Here is a 23,557-nt window from a genome sequence, read left to right as displayed (position 1 = left end):
TTTGGGTCTACTGTTTTAGAACAGTAGTTTCTAAGTAGCAGTAACAATATTATCATAATTCTCTCTATATTAATTAGAAAAATGGTCCAAGTTGCCATCTATGTAAATAAAAAAGCAGGACGCACTGGGAGGTGGCTGCACCTTTAACCTCTGCACTTGGGAGGCTGACACACGTGAATCTCTGGAGTTAAAGGTCAATCTGGTCTACAGAGCAAGTTGTAGGACAACCAGGGCCACATATAGACCCCCATCTTAAAACAAAGCAAAACAACAAAACAAACAAGGAGTAAGAAGGCAGGAGTAGAACATGTGTCTAACCCATCTGAGACACAGTGAGGAGGGCCCCACGTCCTTCCACAAAGTCCCCACAAATACTGAACCGGACCAGTCACCCAGCACTAGGTACCTTTAGCAAAGAGTTTGGCACAGTCATGGCACAGTGAGAAATCGTGAGACCACTGTGCGTCCCACCCTTTGCCTGGAGTCGTGGATCCACAGCTCTTGCAGCGGACACACTTGGTGCAGATCTGGAAATGAATAAAAGGCACTCAGTGGGGCTCTCTTGGGCTAGTATCTTCTGTTATTTAAAAAACACTGGAAATGCAATTATTCTAGATCCGACTTCTTCACTCAGATGACTGGAAGCAGACTAAAGGAGGGTCTCCTGCTACACGCCACCAGCCTCACCCAGCCACCACGATGCTTGTGGAAGGAGCACGGTGTGTACCCACCCACACTTTCTTTTTCTTCGTGGGTTTGGTGGGGTAGTTGGGTCCCAGGCACTCGGGGTGATAGCTGTTTCGGCACTTGTTACACTCCAGCAGCTGCTGTGGGAAGACACAGCCAAAGCTCAGTTACACCCTCCACGCCGAGACACCCCAGTAAACACAGAGGTTCACCCTCCCAAAGTCACTCAGTAATAGGGAATTTATCACACAGATTTTACTTAATTTTGGATTTTATTTCCTAAAGTCATTTTCTTCTATTTCCCAAAAATTAAAAGAAAAAAATCAAGAAATTATCTTCAGTCAGAAAAATTGTCAGCAGACAGTATATATTGACACAAAACCCAATACAGAAAGTGGGGAAGGAGACAGGGAGGCTCCATATTGCCAAGAGTAGGTCTACCTTTGTAGCCTGATGCTGTCTCCCACAAACATGGCAGAACTTGCAGCGGCGACAACACCAGTTTTCCAGCTGGTCCTCCAGAGGGCGCTCATTTTCTTCTAAGCAAAACTTGTGGAAGGGTTCACAACACACTTGGCAATACACAAACTGTAGCAGGAAAAGAACAAAGCACGTAGCCACGGTGCACAGAGAAATAATAACCACAGTCTATTTACAGCCTGTGAGTCCTAGGCATCCACTGGTGATAATCCAATGCACCAAAACATGACTCTTGCAGTCTTAACAGGATGCACATGAAGAAAACTTGTACACAAATCTGTCTCCTAGCTGACACTATAGAAGTATAACTTGGCTGGGGTGGAGCACACCTTTGATCCCAGCAGTAGAGAGAGGCAGGTGGCACTCTGTGAATTTGAGGCCAGCCTGGTCTACAAAGTGAGTTCCTGTCTCAAAAAACTATTGTCTAAGATTACCTTTGAGATATGTATAACAATACATGAAGTAAAATAAATTTTATTTTTATGCCTCTCCCGAATTGCAAATATCCTAAAACTTGAAAAGAAAGAGGAAAAAAAGGGGGGGGGGGGCTGGAGAGATGGCTCAGCGGTTAAGAGCACCAACCGCTCTTCCAGAGGTCCCAAGTTCAAATCCCGGCAACCACATTGTGGCTCGCAACCATCTGTAATGGGGATCCAATGCTCTTTTCTGGTGTGTCTGAAGACAGCTACAGAGTACTCATACACATAATAAATAAATCTTTAAAAAAGAAAGAAGAAAGAAAAGAAAAGACCTAAAACATTTCTGGTCTCAAGTATTTAAATAAAAAGAGATACTTGACCCATACTTAATTCAACATATGGAATTAAGCAGTTACTTAAGAGCAACACAAGAGAGTCAGGCAACCAAAATAGGAGTAGCAGAATCATAAAATGACCATAAAAATCTAAGATTTAACAGGGTGTGGTGTACACACCTCTGATTCCAGCACTTGGGAGGCTAAGGGGTGAGGCAGGAGCTTGACATTTGAGACTGGCCTGGGCTACACAGAAGGCCTTGCCTCCAAAGATGAAACAGAATGTGCTAACTGCAGGAAAAGACCCCAAGAGAGAGTAGGCAGAGCTGTACAGCGGGGGTGGGGGGGGGGGAGGCAGGGTGGCTCTAATGTGTGCGTTTCAATTTCTTCAAACACTGTGAGAATTACCTACACTTTCCAGCTGTGATGCAAAAATACATCTCATATTGGCAGGGGATTTTTAAAAAAAATATAACCACCATTACTGCTGTTCCAGAGCGAGGACCTAAGTTTAGTGGCTAGCCCCCGGGGTGGCCCAACTCCTGAGGATCCAAGGCCTCTGGCCTCTGAGGGCACTGTGCCCATGTGCACATACTCTGATACAGAGGCACTTACACGTGATTAAAAACAATAAAAGTAGCCGGGCGGTGGTGGTGCACACCTGTAATCCCAGCACTCTGGGAGGCAGAGGCAGGCGGATTTCTGAGTTTGAGGCCAGCCTGGTCTACAGAGTGAGTTCCAAGACAGCCAGGGCTATACAGAGAAACCCTGTCTCGAAAAAACCAAATCCAACAAACAAACAAACAAACAAAAACAAACAAACAAACAAACAAAACAATAAAAGTAACATTTTAAAAATGTAAGAAGCCTCAAATTTCTTCTGACCAAACAAACAAAAGCCCTGTTTTTATTACAGGGACAAGTGGTCAGACTTAAGGAAGGCCTATAAGTAGGTGCAAGCGACCAGTGTTGGCTTCCTAATCTTGATAACTATACAGGTTATAAAAGTGTGTCCTTGATTTCAGGAAATGCACCCTATCACAGAGGCAGAATGGCTTTTGTTTGCAACTTGCTCACAGTTTTTAGACAACAGAATATATAACATACGTATATACATTTCATTTCTTATTTTACACTTGGTCTTGGCTGAAAGACTGAGACTAGTTTTGTATTTTGTAAAAATACATACATATAAGCAGAGACAGAAAAAGGAACTCTTCACATTTGGAGAATCTTGGCAGAGGGTACTAGGTTTTTTTATGTTTTCCTATAAGCTTGCCCTAAAATATGTTACCATAAAAAAAATCTAATGGAAAATTCCTCAAGCCGTGGTCATAACTAGCAGCAGTGCACTGCAGACGGTGCCGGTCACTCTGATTCCTAATTTTATTTATGTGTACTATGTTGGTGTGTGTGGGATGGCAGCAAAGGCAAGACTTGGAAGTGGATCCCTTGAGCTGGAGTTGCAATGAACCACCTGATGTGCACACGGGAACTGAACTTGGGTCCACCGAAGAGCAGCAAGTCTCTTAAGCACTGAGCATCTTCTGGCCCCTAATTCTTTCTTTTCTTTTAGCCAGGGTCTTATTACATGGCTCTGGCTAGGCTGAAGTTCACAAGGACCGCTCTGTCTCTCTACCTCCTGAATGTAGAGATAAAAGCTGCATTATGTGTTGGTTCCTCCATTCCATTTTCTTTTTATTTTATTGTTTTTTCAAGCAGTGTTTCTCTGTGCAGCCCTGGCTGTCCTGGAAGTCACTTTGTAGATGAGGCTGGCCCCAAACTCACAGAGATCTGCCTGCCTCTGCCTCCCCAGTGGTACTAAAGGTGTGCTTCAGAACAACCAGCTCCCAATACTCTTTTAAATAAGGAATTCTGAGATTACCATGCATAGCACCTGCCTCCCCCCTCAAATCTGCTTACTCACAGAAGCTTAAGACTGAGAGTACAAAAGGAAACATTTCCTTGTGGGTGGGGTGTGCTGTAGTGCAAAGCACTTGATTAATGAAGGAATAGATTTGGAATAGTCACCAGGCAGATTGAATAGTCTCAGTCTCTGTGATGTCTGAAGCAAACCTAGCACTTAAAATGACATTCATAACAGACTCTAATAAACTCTCTTCTTAAAGAGTGAATACAGGAAGCAACTCATTATTCATCTGTGTTAGGTATTGAAGCCAAGATCTTGCACATGGGAGGCAAATGCTTTACCACTGAGCTCTGTAGGGCCTCACTGTGAATCTTAGGCTAACCTCAAGTCACAATCCTCTTGCCTCAGACTCCTGAGGATATAAGCCGCCATGCACAGACCACACACTTTAAAATATTTACCCAATCAAGTAAAATCATGTTTTATGGATATTTTGCAATCTGATATTTCTAACCAGTGATGTTATCACATTTGCCATTATATGCAAGCCCTACAGCTTTAACCAGGGCTCCATACTAATAGACTCTTGAGTTTAAATATTGGAGCTGGAGAGATGGCTCAGTGGCTAAGGCCACAGACTGTTCTTGCAGGAGCCGAGTTTGATTCCCAGCTCCCACACATAGGCTCCCAAGTGTCTGTAACTCTAGTAGTAGAGGATCCAATCCCTCTTGTGGCTCCTGAAGGCAGCAGGCATGCACATGGTGCACATATCACACGCAGCCAAAACATCCACACACAAAATAATATAATTTTATTATATATACATATCTGGCAATTTATCTAACTACTTTAAAAATAAATACCTAGTATGCATTGCTGGGTTAAAGAATATGCCATTCTAAAAATACCATTCTAAAAGTAAACACCATTTGGGTTGAAGAGATTGCACATCAGTTAAGAGCACTGACTGCTCTTCCAAAGGACCTGGGTTCAATTCCCAGCAACTACAAGGTAACTCATAACCATTTGTAATGGCACCTGATGCCTACGTCTGGTGTGTGTGAAGACAGCTACAGTTACTTACATATATAGAATAAATATTTATAAACAAACCAACAAACAAATACCATTTCTAAACAACTCACCCAAAAGTTAAGACCACTAACTATATTTCTTCTATTGGAAAATCTTTCTGTACAATTTTTTTAACTGTTGCTTTTAGCGTCTCTCTCTGCAGCCCTGGCTGTCTTAGAGCTCACTGTGTTGACCAGGCTGGCCATGAACTCAGAGATATCCACCTGTCTCTGTATCTGAGTGCTGGATTAAGGGTAACCCCAGCACACCTGGACCTGCATCTCTCTTTAACTGTCAGTGCTTGGTCACTGGGGGCTAATGACCACCACATCACATGGACTACGGTCTTACTTGTCATTTTTGAATTATCTCTTTTTTTTTTTGCACATTTCTGCTGTGTATTTTTCTACTTCTTAATAATTGCTAAGAGCTTTTTATAGTCATAGGTATTCAATATAAAAACCAACAGCAACCCTTTTTGTTCTAAGAGAAAAGTAAGAACTCGATGATAAAGACTAAATTAAAGAGATGAAAGTATTTACTACTAGATTCCTTCTTAAAATTTCTAAAAATTAAAAAAAACACTCAGCAGCTGGCTAAGGCAAGAAGACAGAACTGCCAACTACTGATAAAGAGAGCACAGCCCAGCGGCCGCCATCACAGAGGAGGCAGAGCCGGGCACCTTACCTCCACATGCCCACTACTGGCACAGAGAAAGCACACTACTCTGGGTGTTATGGGGACAGAGGTCAGGATTCCTAAACCTCCCATCTCCCACACATTTTCTGCTTCACAGTCTTCCTGTGGGGAAAGAAAATAAAGTTCACTCATGAAAGCTTCGAAGTGTCAAAACAAGGACAAAAAGCATAAACAGAGTGCCACCCCAATGCTGAGAGTGTTTCACTCCCACTAGTCCAAATATAAGTATGTGCTGCTTTAAAGCAGTATAAACTGAGATGCAAACTATCTATTGAAAGCCCACTATCAGTGCAATTCTACCTAAATAACTCAAAGATACACCGAGTCTGAACGTACTAAGTTTTGATGATCTGAGTACCCTGAGTTTGAAATAATCCTCCTCCTGGATGCAGCTCAGGATGCCCGTGCTTTTCCACCAATTCCCCAACTGGCCTCAGGCTGACTGACTGGGCTTTTACTACCTGAACCTGCCTGTAGGCTGTAGTTCTTATTCATTCCCCTAGTGGGCGCTGTTTCCATTTGAACACTCACCTTTTCTTTAAAGGTCATACTACTCAATAAAAGCATCATCACTAAACACTTTTACCTTAAAGTCCACTCTAATCCTGTGGACGCCATCTGCTGGGATTTTCTGCTTAGAACTGATGCCATTCGAGAGTGGGTTGAGGATGTTCAAAGTGCCTGCATTCTCTTGCTTGTTACTTACTGGAGGTGGCTTCTCCTGAGACGGAAGATAAAGGTAGAAAACAATGACTTGCCCTCACATTACAACAGGTGAGAATTCGAATGCCTATTCTTAAATACGAAAACGTTTTCAGAATAAGCATCCTACAGAAGGAGAGAGGGAGCTAGGTGTGATGGCTCACACTGGATGTTGAGGTAGGAGGACTGATGGAAGGTCAAGGCCAGCTTGACATACAGAGCGAAACCCTGTCTCAAGACGGAGGAAGAATAATCTTCAGAAAACTCTGAAATTCTGTCTCCATCCATAGTAGAAACAGTGTGCACAGGTACGGGTTGCTTTTACAGACGAGTGTTATCACCATATATACATATCTAACATGTATACAGAGGCAGGGGCCATGCCAACTGCTGTTGGAATGAGCTGCCGCTAGACGACAGCATGCAAGGCCACAGCAAAGTGCAATCAACAAAGCAGAGACCAGAAAAACAAAACACCAGCCAGGGGTGAAAGCCTACACCTTAATTTTGGGAGATCCCACTGCCATCTCCAGAGAAGCAGGGGGACAGTTTCATTCAGCCAAGAACATGCCAAGGTCAAGGCTTCTGCTACAGAACAGAACAGAACAAATGCATCCCTAAAGCAGTCAGCTGTCCGCTTACCTTGTCCTTTGGTTTTTGTTTTACAGGGATACTTGGGCGGGGGGCCACTTTTTTCTGCTTGCTTTGCTCTGGCCCTAAAGGATTCAAAACAGATTTTGGTCAGATGCCAGGAATGACTACTTTCAGACTGCCTGGCCTGTGGGACGTCCATGCGAACAGTCTTCAGGACTTCAAGGTGGTACAGCCAGCCTGGCTTTCTGTTTTCCCTCTGTTCGGCACTCACCTGACTCTGGGGGTGGAGGTGGCTTTTTCTTGGGCTCACTTGGAATTGCCTTGGGAGCTTCTTTTTTCTGCAGTGCTGTGCTAGGAGGCTGAGGGGGGACGGCTGCTGCTGGCTGGGAGACCTGCTTGCTGGACTTCCGGGACGCTGGTGTGCTGACCTGCTTCGGTTCAGGCACAGGGGCAGGCGCAGGGGCAGCCCCCTCTTCGCTCTTTTCTTCCACAGGTTTGCGGGGTGGTGGCTCGCTGCTGCTCTTCTTTGGGGCGGGCTCCTCCCGCGGTGGTGGTGGTGGTGGTGGTGGAGGTGGTGGTGGTGGTGGCGGCGGCGGCGGCGGGGCAGTCTTCTGCACAGGCTCCAAGGAGCTCTTCACGACACTGCCCTCTTTGCTCTCTTTCTTTTCAGTGGTCTTAGATTTTTTCTCTTTCTTTTTCACAGCTAGGAGAACAAAACAAGATCATCTCTCCATAAGTGAGCGAAGCTCCCGTGGGACAGAAGCACAAGAGCTCTGTGAGAGCGTTGCTCTCCGTCTCCTGCAGCAGAGCAGGTGCTCAGTCTCCACAAAGTTGAGGCCATGTTGATCAGGTAACACAGGGAAATTTTATTGTTATAACAAAGGAGCAGAGCTATAATTTTTACATGAATTTTAAACAAGTGTCTTAATTATGGAAAATTTCAAACATACCCCAAAATAAAGAGTCAAATGAACCCCCATGTACCTATCATCCAGCTTCAACAACCACCAACTCCCCGGGAGAGAGCAGTACTTTAAAAGAAAAACAAAAACAAAAAAAACCTAGTATTCTCTTTACACTGAATGCACACAGCTGCATGACATCAAAGCACAGGCCATCGGGGGAAGGCTCTCTCACAACACTACCTTTAGTCTGCTTCTGAAGGGAGGCTTTGGAAGGCATCCATTGCAGATTCTGGCATTTTCTCATCCTAGGGTAACAAAGGATAAAGCATAAGACAAAATGAGTATAAAAGAGAAGAAATGAAATAAAGGCTTGCTTGCTTGTCTGCAGAAAACAGTGTGACGCCACCCAGGGTCATCTGACAAAATCAAGGACTTCTTAGTGTTCAGTTTAATTTGAACCTTTACAATCCTTGGGTTGACAAGCTGACCTACCCTTAGGATCTAAAAGGACCAAATGTCATAATGTCTTTGAAATGGTACTCAAATTTCTTGTAATTTAACATGTACTTGTACCCCACACAGATTATCCCTCCTGTCCCTGCTTGCCTTCTGTCCTTCCTGCTTTGAGACAGAGTTCCATACAGCCCAGTCACACTATACAGTAGAGGGACGATCCTGAACTCTTGATCCCCTGCCTCTGCCTCTTAAGAGCTAGCATCAGAGTGGACAGGACATGATAAGTATTTCTTACAGTCAAATAATTATTGCTCTCTTATGAATTTAATATTCACGTCCACACAGCTGTAACTAAAACTCACCGAGTGCTTTGCTACTAGAAAATTACAGGTATATCTCATGACGGATATGTTTTACCCCATAGTTTAAATTTAACAAAATTCAAACTTAATTTGATTCAAACTACACTAAATTCACCCTCATCACTCATAAATGAATATATTCCAGGCCCCAAACAAAGGCTCTTTGGACCTGGGGAGTGAACATCGGGTCTCACATGTGTAAGGTAGGAAGTCCGCTGTGAGCTACACGCCTTGCTTACACCCAGTCCACTGTCACCTCAGAATGTGGCTAGGTACCTTTTTCTATTATGCAAATTATATTACTTCTTGCCATGAAAGTACCCAAACCAAAATTCTTGCTTAAATCCAAAAACCAAAACCTAGCACTTTGTCTTTTTGAGACAGTCTCAGTGTATAATCCAAGTTAATCTTGAATTCATGGCAGCCTTTCCGCCTCAGCCTCCCAGGGCTGGAGGACAGGCATGCGCCTCCACACCCATCTTAGGACTGCTTCCTGTCTTCTAGAGACTGTATTCCCTGAGCAGAGGACGACGATGACGACGGGGCATTTCTCAACTATATTTTATGTTAATCACTTTAATGTCATTCATCTGTAAGTATCTCTTACAAATGCCAGGCACTTTGTAGGAAGCCCAGTGGCCAGAATTACTGTTTATACAATTCTAATACATTTTAAACAAATCATCCCAAATGGCAGAAAGTGTGTCCCGAAATTGACTGAAAAAGTAGTCTGTATCAAAACCTCCACACGCCGAGCTGAGAGGATACGCTAGCACATGCTTAGGTCAAGGCCCAGTACTGACTACCCCACCCACAAAATAACCTGTATGAATGGAAATATTCTCAAAGAGTCAGAAAGTTAAGTGTATATGTGACTAAAGGTGTCATATTACAGGTTTTAAGAAGAAACTATCCAAAGCTACACTAATACAGTAGTCACATGCAGCTACTTAAAGTTAAAATAATTAAAGTTAAAAATTATTTTTAAAAATGTAGTTTTTCAGTCACACTAAGCACTTGTCAAGTGCTGCATGGTCACAGGCAGCTACTGGGAGCCATACTGCACTAAGCCCAGGAAGAACGCTCTCATTACTGAGACTGCCCTATTAGATGGTGTGGTCGCAGAATACTTAACTCAGACCTCATCACACCACAGAACTGAGCTCTGCATCTAACCTAGAGCCCCAGCAGGTCAGTGCAAGCACACCAGGTTGTCACCTCATGTGGCAAACCGTGAGGTCGCTGCTTCAGAGGAAGATTCACTCACTTGCAGCATTGCTTCTTTATATTGCGGCCACCAAACTTGGGCTTGTCCAAGCAATTAGTGCAAACTCCACAGTCCTCAGGCACCTGGCAGCCAGGACACTGTCCGCACCGCCTCGATCGCCGCCCTTTCTTCACTGGAGGCTCCTGAGGTGCCTTGTTTCTGGTGACAGGCTTAATTGGCTTGATGGGTGGAGCAAGAGGTTCAGCATCTTCTGAGCCAGCAATTGATGACTTGTCTGTTAAGAAAAACATATCTTTAGTTCCAAGGAAATTTCTAATACCTTCTTGAGAAACCCTCAGAGTCCCTTTGTATCATTAGATACATTAAACCTCATCTGAACTGCTAGTCAAAATAGAAGAATTTATAATATACCCATACACAGAACTCAGAGGTATTAAAAATTATCAAAATGCTTTTAAACACTTTCACCCTATAGATTGATGAAAGCAAAAAAATCTAAATACTAAAAACAAAACACCCTGACTGCAAATCCAGAACAAGCTGAGTGCTTCTGAGAACTCCCTAGATGACTGTCAGAGATGGCACCCAGCATTTCAGAGTCAGATGGCAGTCATAAGTACATGCATATCCTGGTGGATGTTTTGTTTTTGTCAACATGACACAAGCTACAGTTATCTGAGAAGAGGAACCTCAATTGAGAACATTCCTCTGCCTGTAGACAAGTCTGTAGGGCATTTTCTTAAGAAGCGACTGATGAGTCGGAGCTCAGCCCATTATGGCTGGTGCAGGTGGTCCTGAACTGTGTAAGAAATCAAGGCTGACAGCCGCGAGGAACGGGGCAGTAGGCGGTGGTCCTCCAGGCTCCTGCCTTGAGTTCCTGCCCCGGCTTCCCTCAGTGATTCAGTAGGAATCACTGAGAGTTATAAGATGAAATAAACCCTTTCCTCCCAGTTGCTCTTGACCATGATATTTTATTCAGAGAAGCAGCTGAAAGCCTAATTAATAGAGTACTTCACAGACCTCTAAATCCAGGAAGTGTAAATGACCAAGGGATCCAACTGCTGTGTTCTGAAAACTACTGGTAAAGAGGAGATGCTCAGCACCGCTGCCTCCAGGTAGCAGCAGCAGGTGCTTCTTCTTCTCCTTCTTCTGAAGATTTATTTATTTTATGTATATGAGTACACTGTAGCTGTACAGATAGTTGTGACCCATCATGTGGTTGCTGGGAATTGAACTCATGACCTCTGCTCACTCCAATCCCCCTCACTCTGGCCCAAAGATTTATTTATTGTTATATGTAAGTACACTGTAGCTGTCTTCAGGCACACCAGAAGAGGTCTCATTACGGATGGTTGTGAGCCACCATGTGGTTGCTGGGATTTGAACTCAGGACCTTCAGAAGAACAGTCAATGCTCTTAACCACTGAGCCATTTCACCAGCCCTCCAGGCAGGTTCTTAGTGTGGCCAAGAAAGATTCCAATGTTGTTTTTGAGAGAAGAAACGCCTCTGACAACCTTGTCAAACCTTTCTTCTACTGCACAGCAGTATAGGAAGGCTTTTGCCCATTCTTCCTTCTTCCCTTTCAGGAGTCAAAACTGCATGATCATCTGATGGTTTACAAGTCTTCCCTGGGCACCTTCCTTTTCTTTCTGAGGCACTCACTTCCTCTGACTAAATGTTCACATATTTAATGCCCCCCTCCCACTATCTGGCTTTGGTTTGTTGTTTTAATCCAGCCTAATGAGCTATGAAGAGCCTATTAGCATCTGTAGAATGAAAGCAAATAAATGCAGCTCTAAGGCCGACTTCCCTGACTTACCATCATTCCCCATGGAAGACAAAATTTTTTCTCGTTCTTCCCACGGTAAGGCACTCAAGGTGGGCATGTCATCAGGAAACACAGCTCGTTTGCGGCCAAGGGCAACAGCAGCTCTTCTGCAGACGTGTTTAATCCGGGGTCCTCGAACAGAGGTTTCTGACGAATCGCTTTCTTGACCCTGAGTATGAAATAAGCCACAAATAAAGACAACCATGCATATTGCAATTACAACTAAATGTAGCCAAAGTACACATAATTCAACTTATTATAATCTATCACTAAAGCACACAATTCTAACTATTCCTGGTCGTTAGGCTAATATATGGAAACCAACCTCTTCTCCACCCTACCTATACCGTCACCTCTGTTACATTAGAACATAATTTTCTACTTCTTAAAATGCTACAGGTCCTTGAAGGACCACTGCACATACCACCCACTTCCTGGCTCCCATAACTGATGTAGCTCAAACATCAGTCTGACCCAACCCTGCCCCAAGAAGGGGCTCCAGGAACTTGGCTCTAACGGGCAAGGCGGGCAAGAGTACCTGTGCTTTGGGCTGGTCAGTTTGTTTGAGACTCTTACTCTTCTCAATCTTGCAGAGCTGGGCTTTGGCCTTTTTTAGGAGGCTGGCAACCCTCTTGTCAGTCATTGGAAGCTTGTCTGCCTGAGCCAACATGGAGCCTATGGAGGAAGTGGAATGTTTAACAGTGCTAGATGAGGGAGTAGAAAGGCAGAGGGTTTGCTCCTTCTCCAGGGATGGGGCAGTTGGGCCGAGGTCCAAGTTGTTTTTTTCCAGATTTCCTCTCCCTTTCTTTATAAGAATTTTGGCTTTGACAGCTGTTGTGTCCCCAAGAGTCACAGGAGCAATATCAGCCCCAGAATCAAGTGATGAAGACTTCTTCCGCCCTGTTGCTTTTTTGGCAGAAGATGAAGCGCCAACATCTTCTCCAGCAACCTTCTCTTTGGAAACCCGACCCACAGGGTACAAAGCAGAGCTACTCTGAATGTCTGAGCCCTTTTTCCTTTTCTCTTTCCTTGACTCCCGCTTATTCTCCTTCTCTCTCTCCCGGTCTCGCTCTCTACTCTTGTCCTTCTCCACGCTCTTGTCAGCATCGCGATCTTTGGACAGCTCCCCCGGGGCTGTGTCCTTCTTTCTCCCCTTTTCGGTCTGAGAGCCTGGGGTGAACCACGGGAAGAGAGCAGGGCTATTTGATGAAAACGGCTCCGCCGGAGCACTAGTCTGCTTCCTTGCCCTCTGCGTTTTCTCTGTAGATTCCCCAGACTGAGTTAGGGAATGAGAAGGAAAAGTAAAAGTTGGGTTTAAGGCACTAGCGGCAAGAGGACTAACGGGAATGCTCATTGAGGAGGGGACAGAAGCCGGGGGAGTGAGAGGTGACAGCTCAGAGGCGCTAAGCCTTCCGCTTCTTGTCCTCATGGAGTGAGAAGGTGATCTTGGTTCAGACCGAATCGGACTAAACACTTTCCTTTTCCTTTTTCTATTAGATACTCCCGAAGACGACGCTCCAGAAGAAGTTCGATTACTAGGCAAGGTCACAGACTCGAATATTCTAGAGTGTGCCTCACTTGGAGTAAATCTGGGAGCTCTCAGAATGGGGCTCCTTTTATGAATATCAAACCTTGTTCCAGAATGGAGTGGTGAAAACAAGCGGGCCGACGCAGCAGTACCCGATGCAGAAAAACCCGAAGCAAAGCCAACGTCCTCGGGCGTCAGCGGTGGGGGCCGGAAGTTATCAAATATAGGTTTGCGGATCAGACCTTCTTTGGCATACTTTGCTGAGGAAAAGTACTGTGGCTCTGACCTCGAATGCTTTAAAGAAGTCCACCTAAATGTCGGCTCCCGCAAAATAGATTTCCGCTTCCCTTGCATGGGAGCAGCAGAAGCAGGCAGGAATGGCGATGCTAGGGGGATGGTGGGAGGCATAAGCCAAGGGGTGTGGTCAGAGATGCCGGAGGCTGGCTGCAGTGGAGGGGGAGGGGTAAGCAGAGGCGGAGGTGGCGAGGAGGAGCTCTGCGGCTGTGGGGCACTTGGTAGAGTTGGTAATTTTTTAGTTGTTCTAGATCCAAAGCTTCTCTCAGACATCGAATACCGTCTGCTTCTCCTATCATTACTCTCGTTCTCTGGGGACTGGGAAATGGGCAGAGGCGTATGAACTTCAGGGGTATTACTCCGCTCCTCAGGAAGGGCCTGGATCTCTTCAGAGGCCTGCGAATCTGAGGTGGTGTCGATGCTGGGGCTGCTGGACCGGGAGGAGTCTGAGGACATCTGAGAGGAGTGCTGGGAGGCTGCACTGGACTTTTCAGAAGACCCGCAGGACGTGGCGCTGAACCTACTGTTTGGTGTAGATTCTAGTCGCGCAATTTTAATTGGAGGGTCGTAATCCTCGTCCTCTATGAAGCGTCGGGGGGTTTTGATGATCCTCGAGGAGATGGCGCTGACCACGGGCATGATGAACTGCCGGATATTCTTGACCTGCGTCTTCACCTTCCTCCCCTGCAGCTGAGCGGCTTCTTTCTCAATTTTCTTCTGCGCCCCCTTCTTTGCCCTCTGCAGGAGTTGCTTGGCGATTGTGGCATCTGTCCTTTTAGAAGAAGGAATAATCCTGACTGGTTTAATCCTTCGAGGGCTTTGTCTGACAACTGTCTTATCTTCTTTTGTGAGGGGCGGTGTTCCTTCCTTGTCTTTCCGGACCTTCTGAGGCTTTTCCAGTTCAGAATTAATGAGAAGACCTGAAGGGGTCTTTATCCGTTCTGTGGACGGAGGCCTTCCTCGGCGTCTGACAATCTGTACCCCCTTCCTTCCTATTTGGAGCTTCCCTGTCTTAAACTTAGACTTGAGAGGAGAGAGTTTACCTGCTCTTAACTTTTGAATCTTTGTGGCTTGCTGGAACATAGCAGAAGGGCTCCGCTTCACCGTTTTCAGGCTGTTCTCTTTGCTTCCTTGTGTTAACTCTGCAATGTCCTTTCCATGTGTGATTTTGATTTTTACCCCAGGGAAGGTGGGAGGTCTTCCTCTCTTCTTTTCTATGCTCTTAGAATCTTTCTTCTTGATTTTATCTGCAGATTTGGTTTCTGATTTACTTAGAGGGGGAAACACAGACGGGTCTGAGAGGATAGCTGGGTTTCGGTCAGAGCCACTTCTAGGTCTCCCGCGAGGTTTTCGAGGACTAGCTTTAACTGTGTATAGAAATTAAACAATGAAGAGCATATATTTAGCTGTGTAGTTCAGGTCTTAGCTCAGCTGAATATAATTTAGCACAGGCCATTTTGTGGCGAGCTTACTGGGACCTACTGAGTCAGTGCTACATCTTAATTTCTTCTCTCCAAATATTTACCTCAAAGAAATTAAGTCAATAATACAATAACACCCCACCTAAAAAAATCTAATTATTTTTTTGATATAAAAATAAAAATAAAGTTTTTAACTGAAGTGACCTAGAAAACAGAAATTCCTGCTCCTCAGATAAGCAAGGTTTTTATTCCTTTTCTAAAATTAAAAAAATAAATAAAATAACTGTTTCTAAAAATCTGTACTACATCAGTCAGCTCACAAAGAGTGACAGTTAAGAGCATGTTTCAAGCCCTGAGAACGGCAGCACTCGGGAAGCTTAGACTGAAAGGCTGCCGAGGCTGAAGCCAGCCTTGAACTGCACAGAGAGAACTGGTCTCAAAACAAAACAAAAGCACACACAAACCAAAAACCTCAACTCAACCAAGATGACAATGGACATTCCAACTTTTCAATCTATAACTGACTTTGAATCAATCTGAACAATATCAATTTTCATGCAGAGGCTCCTCCCTGGGCAGCTCAGCACCCTGTATTTTCTGTTCTTGTAGAGTAAACTGAGAAAGGATTACTTCAGAGACAGATACCTACTCAGGAGACATCGGCACAGTCATCAGTGCGTAGCAGGAGTTTATCAAAGCAGCGGCTTGTGCGATGTGCGCCTCAGTCTACGCTTTCCTAGGGTTTCCCAAGCTAGTTAGTCCCAAGTTACAAAAAGACTTAGCTCCAGCTGATGTGAAGGTCAAGTCAACAATTTATTAAGACAGATCATTGCTATTTCAGATAAAAGAAAACACTAGGTGTGATGGAGCACAACTGGAAACCCAACACTAAGGAGGCAGAGGCAGGAGTTCAAGGAGTTACCCATAAGTTCAAGGTCAACCTGGTCTGCCTACGGAGTTGCAGCCAGAGCCACATATTGAGATCTTCTTACAAACAGGAATCTCCAAAATCCTAAAGCTGTTCCGCCTGCTACTTTGAAGACAGCTAAGGAGCACCACTGCCCCTAAGGCCTCGCAGAGCTCATACTGAAAACCACGCAGAGTTGGCTCTAGCAGCCAGGCACGATGGCTCACACTTGTGATCCTAGGACTTGCAAAGCAAGGAAAGACACACCTCAGAGTTAGTCAGGGCTACACAGCAAGCCGCATGCCAATCTGGGCTACGAAGTAAGACCCTACCTCAAAAACCTCCTATGGTTTGGGTTTTGTTTGTTTTTTAACTCTCCCTTAGCTTCTCAGTGTTATATACTACAACCTTCTTCTGAGACCACACTCTCCCTTACTAGGATCAACAGAGATTTCAGACACAACGAACATTCTCGCTGTGGAGCTGCTTGCCAATGCCACAGAAACCAGCTAGGTCTGATGGCTGAACTTTCCAACAGAAACGCAGTGCATTCCTTACCAAGTAACATAGGCGACTTCCCTTAACAGATCAAGAGTTTACAAGTCAATTCTCAACATATACTAACTATAACCAAAGTACTGGACTATAAGACAGTAGATAACAATTCATTTAAGTAATACATATCAAGATGCTTTAAAATAACAAGCAAGACATTTAAGGTAAATTGATGCCAAGAAAAACCTCCATAGAAAACCACTGTGAATTAGCTAAGACTACAGACTTGACTCTGTGACACTGTGGGGCATTTCAGGGGGCTGCCAGACAACTTCAGCAATTCTGAAAACCACTTCTATATTACTTTTTAAAAGACGCTTTCACAGACAAGTAGAGAGAACAGAGCAGAGAAGGGTCATTCCTCAGCTGGCTAACTTCTTACACTCAAGGCACACACTGGCTCATGGCCTTGTCCTCATTTTTATCAACTAGAAATGAAGAGCTAGAGTAGGTCTTGTAAGTCCTGTACAAAGACTTAAGATTCATCGCCTCTTAAAGAAACCACTGCCACTGTCTAAATAACAGGGCCTAAGATCCTGGTATCAGTAACTAAGTATCAATACCATCACTGAGCAGGCAAAAGTTGTCAGCTTGGGTGTTTAATTAGATTACTACATAATATTTAATGACTCCCAAGTGACGTCCAAATGTTAGCAAGCATCACAAATTAAACAGAGTAAAAAACATCTAACAACAATATTTTACTAGTCTGTTTACCCACATAAACAAAACTATACAAGAAGTCCAGATACTGACAAGATGAGGAGTAAATTTCCCATCAATAGAACCTCAAGTCTTTCCTCCAACTCAATTATTCATGCTAATAAAGGTGAAGTCCACTGACTATCTTAGGAAACTGCTTGTAGGTCTAGAATTTTGTTGAGAACATTGATAAACATTGCTAATAACTGGAAACATCCGCATCATTTTCAGTTTCTTTATTTTAGTACAGCCATTTATGGGTTAGGTAAAATCGTATCCTATAGCACCAACATGTTTCTGGTTCTTTGACAATAGAATACTAAATTTCATCTACAAAAACAAACAAGAACCAACCCCAGCCCCCACAAGCATAAATACTACCATAGAGTACAACACAATAAATTTAACCAAGTTTCCCAAAAATCATTCTATAGAAACTTACTTCCCATGCCCAAGTATTACCCAGAAAAACAGTGAAGACTTTACAAGCACGGGCCACAGGAACCAGCCCACCCAGTCTGGCTCACACAGTTTCCTAGCCTGGACTGCAACCATCCTTCCTCACAGCAAGGCAGGGAGAAGCCACACTCTCCTAACAGACAGAATGCAGAGCTCGACACATGCATCATTGGCCATACCTGAAGGAGACCTTGTGGGGCTTCGCACTCTGACTTCTTCATCTGAGCCAAAACCTAAGAACTGCTCATCCTACAACAAAGAAAAATAATTTTAAAATCAGAAACAAAAACATAAATGTGAATAAATCCCAAAGGAAATGCCTAGGTGAAACAAATGCATTGGAAAATTGGTCTGTGCATTCTAATTATCATTATCCATGTCTATAAAGTCATGGACCCAATCACAGTTTCATTACATATAATGGCTGTGTAACTACTCAACAATGCATAGAAAGCTTATCTTTGGTGAACATTAGATAAGGGATAGTCCTGAACTTCAAACTACAGATATAGCTCCAAACCTTTAAAAGATAATGTTAATACAAATAAGCAAACCAGTGTAAAAATACACAGCCACAAATAAAGCAAGTACTTACAGCTACAGACATGTAGGGAATAACATGTAATATGATGATCTCTTGCCTGCTAAGTACTATAGAGACCATAAGTGCCTAGCTGTCAGCTCCTTAACTCAGGAGCTGTGGCTAGGATGTGATGTCCGCACATCTGAGATCACAGAGTCTCAACCTGCATTTTATGGTACCACCTTAAAATGCCCTGTGATAAGAGACATAATGGTGGGCAGCAGTGATGGCAACAGGAATCGTAAACTGACCACACACAGCAACAGAGAAACCTCTTATTCCCAATTCTGCTTAGAAAAAAAAAAAAAAAAGAAAGAAAGAAAAAAGCAAAAACTCTCCCTATCTCTAACTTTTAACCTACCTTAAAAATACTAAGAATCATCTAGCATATTTTGGACAAGTTCTCAAGAAGAAGTCTACTGAAACATACTGATTGGTATGAATTTGCTGAATCAGAAAAAGTTCTTTCTAGAAAGAGTTCTTTCTAGGAAGAGAGAGAGGAGCGGAGGAGGGAGAGAGGGAGCGGGGAGAAAAGGGAGGGAAAGAGAGAGGGAGAGAGAGAGAAAGAGAAAGGGGGGAATATTTCAGATTCCACAAACAAACCCCCACAAAAAGCACTATGCTAGAGTCTAGTAAATCCCCAGCTGTGCCCCAACATTTAAGTCCCCCGAAGTGTCCTCCTGTGGACAGCACCAGCAGACAACAAGCTCCCACTGCAGAGCCCTCCCACAATTTAAACCAGATCCACGTGCTAACCCACCGGGTCCCTAACCACTTAGCAAGCAAATGAAACACTGTAGACAAAACATCAGGTCGACTCTTAAACTTAAGGGTTAGGCAGCACTTTTTCCCTGCGAGACTAAGGTGAAAAAGTATTTTAATTAAGGGGCTGGACAGATGCCTTAGCCTTTAGGAGCACTGGTCCATCTTCTAGAGGACTTGGATTTCATTCCTAGCACCACTCGGTGACTCATAGCCACTCGAGTTCCAAGGGATCTGATGCCCTTTCAGTCTCTCAGAGCACCAGAGCAGTATGCAGTACACAAACCTAAGTGTGGGCAAAACATCTATATACAGAAAAATACAATAAAGAAGTAAGTATTTAAAAGAAAGATAAAAATGGTCAGTGGTGCCACATGCCTTTAATCCCAGTACTTTGAGGCAGAGGCAGGTGAATTTCCATGAATTCAAGGACAGCCTGGTCTACAGAACAGAGCTACACAGAGAAACCCTGTTTCCAGAAAGGAAAGAAAAATAAAGATGATATTCTCTTCAGAAAATATATTTTTTTAAAAAAGTAAAAATGTGTTCAATCTAAAGAACATATACTAGAGTTCCCCCCTCCCTTTTTTAAAGTTTCTTTTGTCACTAGGTTAAAAAGAGTAGTTTAGGAGAAAACAAACACTATAGGTAATAGTAAATTATTTCAGACAAGGGGATGGGGAACTAAATTACAATAAAATAAAAAAATCTTTGACTTTTTAGAGGGAGCCAGACCATGTGTGTTGGACTGAGATACCTGGAAGTCTGGCTTTGGGCCTCAGCAGCTCTGCTCTGCTCAGGATATGTGAGTTTAGACAAGTCACCTTCTCCCTCCATTTCTTTCTTTATTGAGCACGGAGAAAAGGGAAGCAAAATACATATATAAAATCACTTAGAAAACTAAAAGCAACATGCACATTCCTGTTACCTTTATTAGGGCTGAAGCTGAAGAACAACAAAAGTCTAGCGAATGACCGGCCCAAGATCACTCACATAACAGGCAACAATCAAGGAACCTAGGTTTAAAGCGGGTTGCAATCACTTTATTACTGGTTGCAATCACTTCAATACCACAATAGTTAAATTAAACCTATAAATAACTGAAGGGTTCAAATAAAGCACCCACAGAACAAAACTTCCTATTGTACAACTAAAGCCACAAAATGCCCATTTTCAGATCCTTCAGGCTTCTGCTCAATCTGCTCTTTGTCTACATCACAAGCATCCAACCACCTGCCAACCGTGTATTCCACGGTATCTGGATATTGCCAAATGCACCCCAGCAGGCCACACCCCTAACTGCATGAGTCTTCTGCTCCAAGCACAGTGTAAGCAACTACACGTGAACAGATGCCACAGCACTCACTGTCGACAGCTGCAGTGGGTCACCATTTGTACGGGCAGAGCCTAACTATACCCTCCTAACTGTAAAGTCCATTAGCACAGTGAGGGCACCACTGGGCTCTCAGGCGGGCAGGCAGGTGTTCAGCTGTCAATGGTTAGTTTTCCCAAGAATTTTCTAAACTGATAGGAAACATTTGTTTTCCTTCTGGTCTCAGAATAAGATCTGAACAAGAAAAGAATGTGTAGTCGAAAGGGCTGTGCTGCTGGCATGGTGGCACGTGCCCTTAATCCTAGCGCTTGGGAGGCTAAGAAAGAGGCTGAAGCCCTCTGTAGGCTCAGGTCATCCTGGTGTACATAGTGTTCCAGGATAAACACACAGAGAGGACCCCTTCCCCTAAAGGCTATATTTCAACCCGAGAACCGTTTTTGTTTGTTTGTGTGTTGTTTTTTTGCATTTGAAATATATATTGATTTCTTGACTATGCTTTGAAGTAAAAGATCACTCCTCAAAGACCCAGACAACCTGGTGAAAGCAAAAACTGCCATTTTTTTAAAAATTTATTGGGGCTGGAGAGATGGCTTAGCGGTTAAGAGCACTGACTGCTCTTCCAAAGGTCCTAAGTTCAAATCCCAGCAACCAGATGGTGGCTAACAACCATCTGTAATGAGATCAGATGCCCTCCTCTGGGGTGTCTGAAGACAGCTACAGTGTACTTACATATAATAATAAATAAATTTTTTTTAAAGATTTATTTATTTATTATATGTAAGTACACTGTAGATATCTTCAGACACTCCAGAAGAGGGCGTCACATCTTATTACAGATGGTTGTGAGGCACCGTGTGGTTGCTGGGATTGGAACTCAGGACCTTCAGAACAGCAGTTGATGCTCTTAACTACTGAGCCATCTCTTCAGCCCCCAAAGCTGCCATTGTTATGTCAAGTCTTCCAACTCTGAACTTCAAATTCTACACTAAGATTCCTAAAGAAACACATTTAAAAAAAAATGGCCAAAAACTTAAGGGAAGCCAAGCTGAAAAATGCCCAAAGAAAGATACCCAGCAGAATACCAGCAGAGACTACTACAGGAAGTCTTCCCCGCGGCACGCGGCACACTACACTACCATCCGAACTGGCTTCGCATCTGGCTCCGCTGCTCATCTTAGTCGGGCACCTGCTCAGGACCACGTAAAGAGATCCTAGCTTCCAACAGGTTCAGACTTGCTGACAACCCAAAAGATCAAGGTAATGCACACACAAACACAGACACTGCCACACCCTCGCACCTGGCACAAGCCCAGCTTAAGGGTGAGCAGGAGACGCTGTGCTGTACACACAGGGGTCCTAAGGCCACTTAGTACACATAATTTTCTTTTTCTATTTCTCTGATGCTTTGTTTTGGCACAGGGTCTCCCTCTGTAGACCAGGCTGGTCTCAAACTCAAGAGAGCTCCTCCTGCCTCTGCCTCCTGAGTGCTGGGACTAAAAGTGTGTCCCATACCTAAACCGACACACACCCTTTCCTTCCTTAGGGCTTATCTGAGGAGCACAGCATTCCTAGACAAGTATAGGCAAGAGCAAGCACACCTGTCCCTCATAGTCAGTGATGTTCCTGGAGGCTGGGCTGCTAAGAATTCAACATTTTTCTTAGCTCCAAGATCGAAAAAAAAACCCTAGCCGAGTTGATCTCTATAAATACTGTTAAATCATATTTAGTGTCCGGTGATTTATGGTAAATTAAGCTATCCAATGCCACCCCCTAAGTGAAATATAACTATAAAAATAACATAGAATTCATTACTCCTAGTCATAACTATAGGGCAGTTAGCTAGGAACGTCCAAGCACACTTTTACTATTAAACTCCCTGGCTCATAAATGTTTTATGCATTTTATTTGCTGGACATGGTAGGAAATGTCTTTAATCCCAGCACCCAAGATGCAGAGATAAATGAATTTCTGAGTTTGAGGCTAGTCAAGGCTACATAGAAAGGCCCTATCTTTGTAAAAGAAAAAAATCTACATAGTGAGACTGCATTTCAAAAAGATTGTTTTATTTTTATAGTGGTAAGAATATACTTCCCACAAGAGAACTTCAGCCCAAAATAATATTACAGATAATAATGTTACATATAAAACTTAATAAAAGCATTTAGAAAAATACATGAAAATCTGTACCTCACAGAATTATCTAAGATTAAACTTTCCAAAGTGATATTTCATTTACTGGTTCTTTTAAAACCATTCACACACATGTCCCAGTCAGAGCTATATTCCAGATGAAAAGTTGGAAAATATACAATTCTTGCTTCCAAGTAGTACCTAAGGCAAGGACTGGCAGGTGCAACTTCAGCTTTCCTTCCAAAAACGAAAGTTTTGTTAACATGAGAATAAAATATGACTTTACTCATATTCCAGAATAAAAAACATGCTTACATCTGGGAATGGCTCATTCTCCCTCTTACATTAGTATCTGCTGGGTAAGAAACAGTAGATTTCAGAAGTCTCCCAACGCACTATCACCCCCTCACTCCCAACATGACCTCTCTCTCTCTCTCTCTCTCTCTCTCTCTCTCTCTTGGTTTTTTTCGAGACAGGGTTTCTCTGTGTAGCCCTGGCTGTCCTGGAGCTCACTCTGTAGACCAGGCTGGCCTCAAACTCAGAAATCCGCCTGCCTCTGCCTCCCAAGTGCTGGGATTAAAGGCATGCGGCACCACCGCCCGGTTTCAACATGACCTCTCAACAAGGCTAGCACCCGGAGGCCTGATCCTCTGCAGTCGTCAGGTAGATACAGTTCCTAAGTATGGGAACAGCCTTATGACATGCCATTGTTCAGACACTTAATAATTTCCTTTCCCTATATCCAATTAAAATGGTTGGTTTTCTGTGCCTTTCTTAATGCTTCCCAATTCACCATGGGGAACCACTTACTTAGAATCCTTAACTTCTCAAGCTAAGGTGGAATGCCGCCAAAGCTACACTGAAAACATCTCTGCTGTGATAGGGAAGGAGGCAGCGGGGAGGGGAACTGCCTAGCAAGCATGGCCCCAGCACTACGAAAGACCAGGCAGGATTACAAACTTCTGTAGCTCATCCCACTTAGAGGTGGGGCAGGAAGATCAGAAGTTCAGGGCCACCTTCATCTACTCTACCTAAGACACTCAGTCTCAAACAAAAGAAGAGCGACAGAGAGCACGATTCATAATACCCCAACTAGGATATCAACCTGGGTGGTCTTTCTAATACCCAAACCATCACCACCAACCTTCTAATACATCTCTATTAAACAGGCTCCATCAGCCCTGACCTGAGACTGACAAGGCCTACCTACTTACTCGTTCTGTTCCTGCTTGTTCCTGGGCAC

General features: G+C 43.8%; 1 protein-coding gene across 4 annotated transcripts in view; it reads right to left on the bottom strand.

Annotated features, from left to right (window-relative positions):
- The window catches only part of Kmt2a (lysine methyltransferase 2A), an 80,417-nt gene that overhangs the window by 32,624 nt on the left and 24,236 nt on the right, over positions 1-23,557 (bottom strand). For 2 of the 4 annotated variants that reach the window (XM_052188482.1, XM_052188484.1), the window contains exons 2-13: positions 17,686-17,755; positions 12,179-14,829; positions 11,632-11,809; positions 9,851-10,085; positions 8,006-8,070; positions 7,132-7,563; positions 6,909-6,982; positions 6,151-6,285; positions 5,553-5,666; positions 1,129-1,275; positions 732-827; positions 407-527 (exon numbers count right to left, since the gene is read on the bottom strand). In XM_052188482.1, the coding sequence (XP_052044442.1) occupies positions 407-527; positions 732-827; positions 1,129-1,275; positions 5,553-5,666; positions 6,151-6,285; positions 6,909-6,982; positions 7,132-7,563; positions 8,006-8,070; positions 9,851-10,085; positions 11,632-11,809; positions 12,179-14,829; positions 17,686-17,755 (4,318 nt within the window). The remainder of the gene's footprint in view (positions 1-406; positions 528-731; positions 828-1,128; positions 1,276-5,552; positions 5,667-6,150; positions 6,286-6,908; positions 6,983-7,131; positions 7,564-8,005; positions 8,071-9,850; positions 10,086-11,631; positions 11,810-12,178; positions 14,830-17,685; positions 17,756-23,557) is intronic. The other 2 variants (XM_052188485.1, XM_052188483.1) reach the window with 2 other exon arrangements.

Source organism: Apodemus sylvaticus, chromosome 7 (assembly GCF_947179515.1).
Source record: "Apodemus sylvaticus chromosome 7, mApoSyl1.1, whole genome shotgun sequence".
NCBI lineage: Eukaryota > Metazoa > Chordata > Mammalia > Rodentia > Muridae > Apodemus > Apodemus sylvaticus.
Note: the sequence above shows the minus strand (reverse complement) of the source record. Positions and strands in the feature narration are given on the sequence as shown.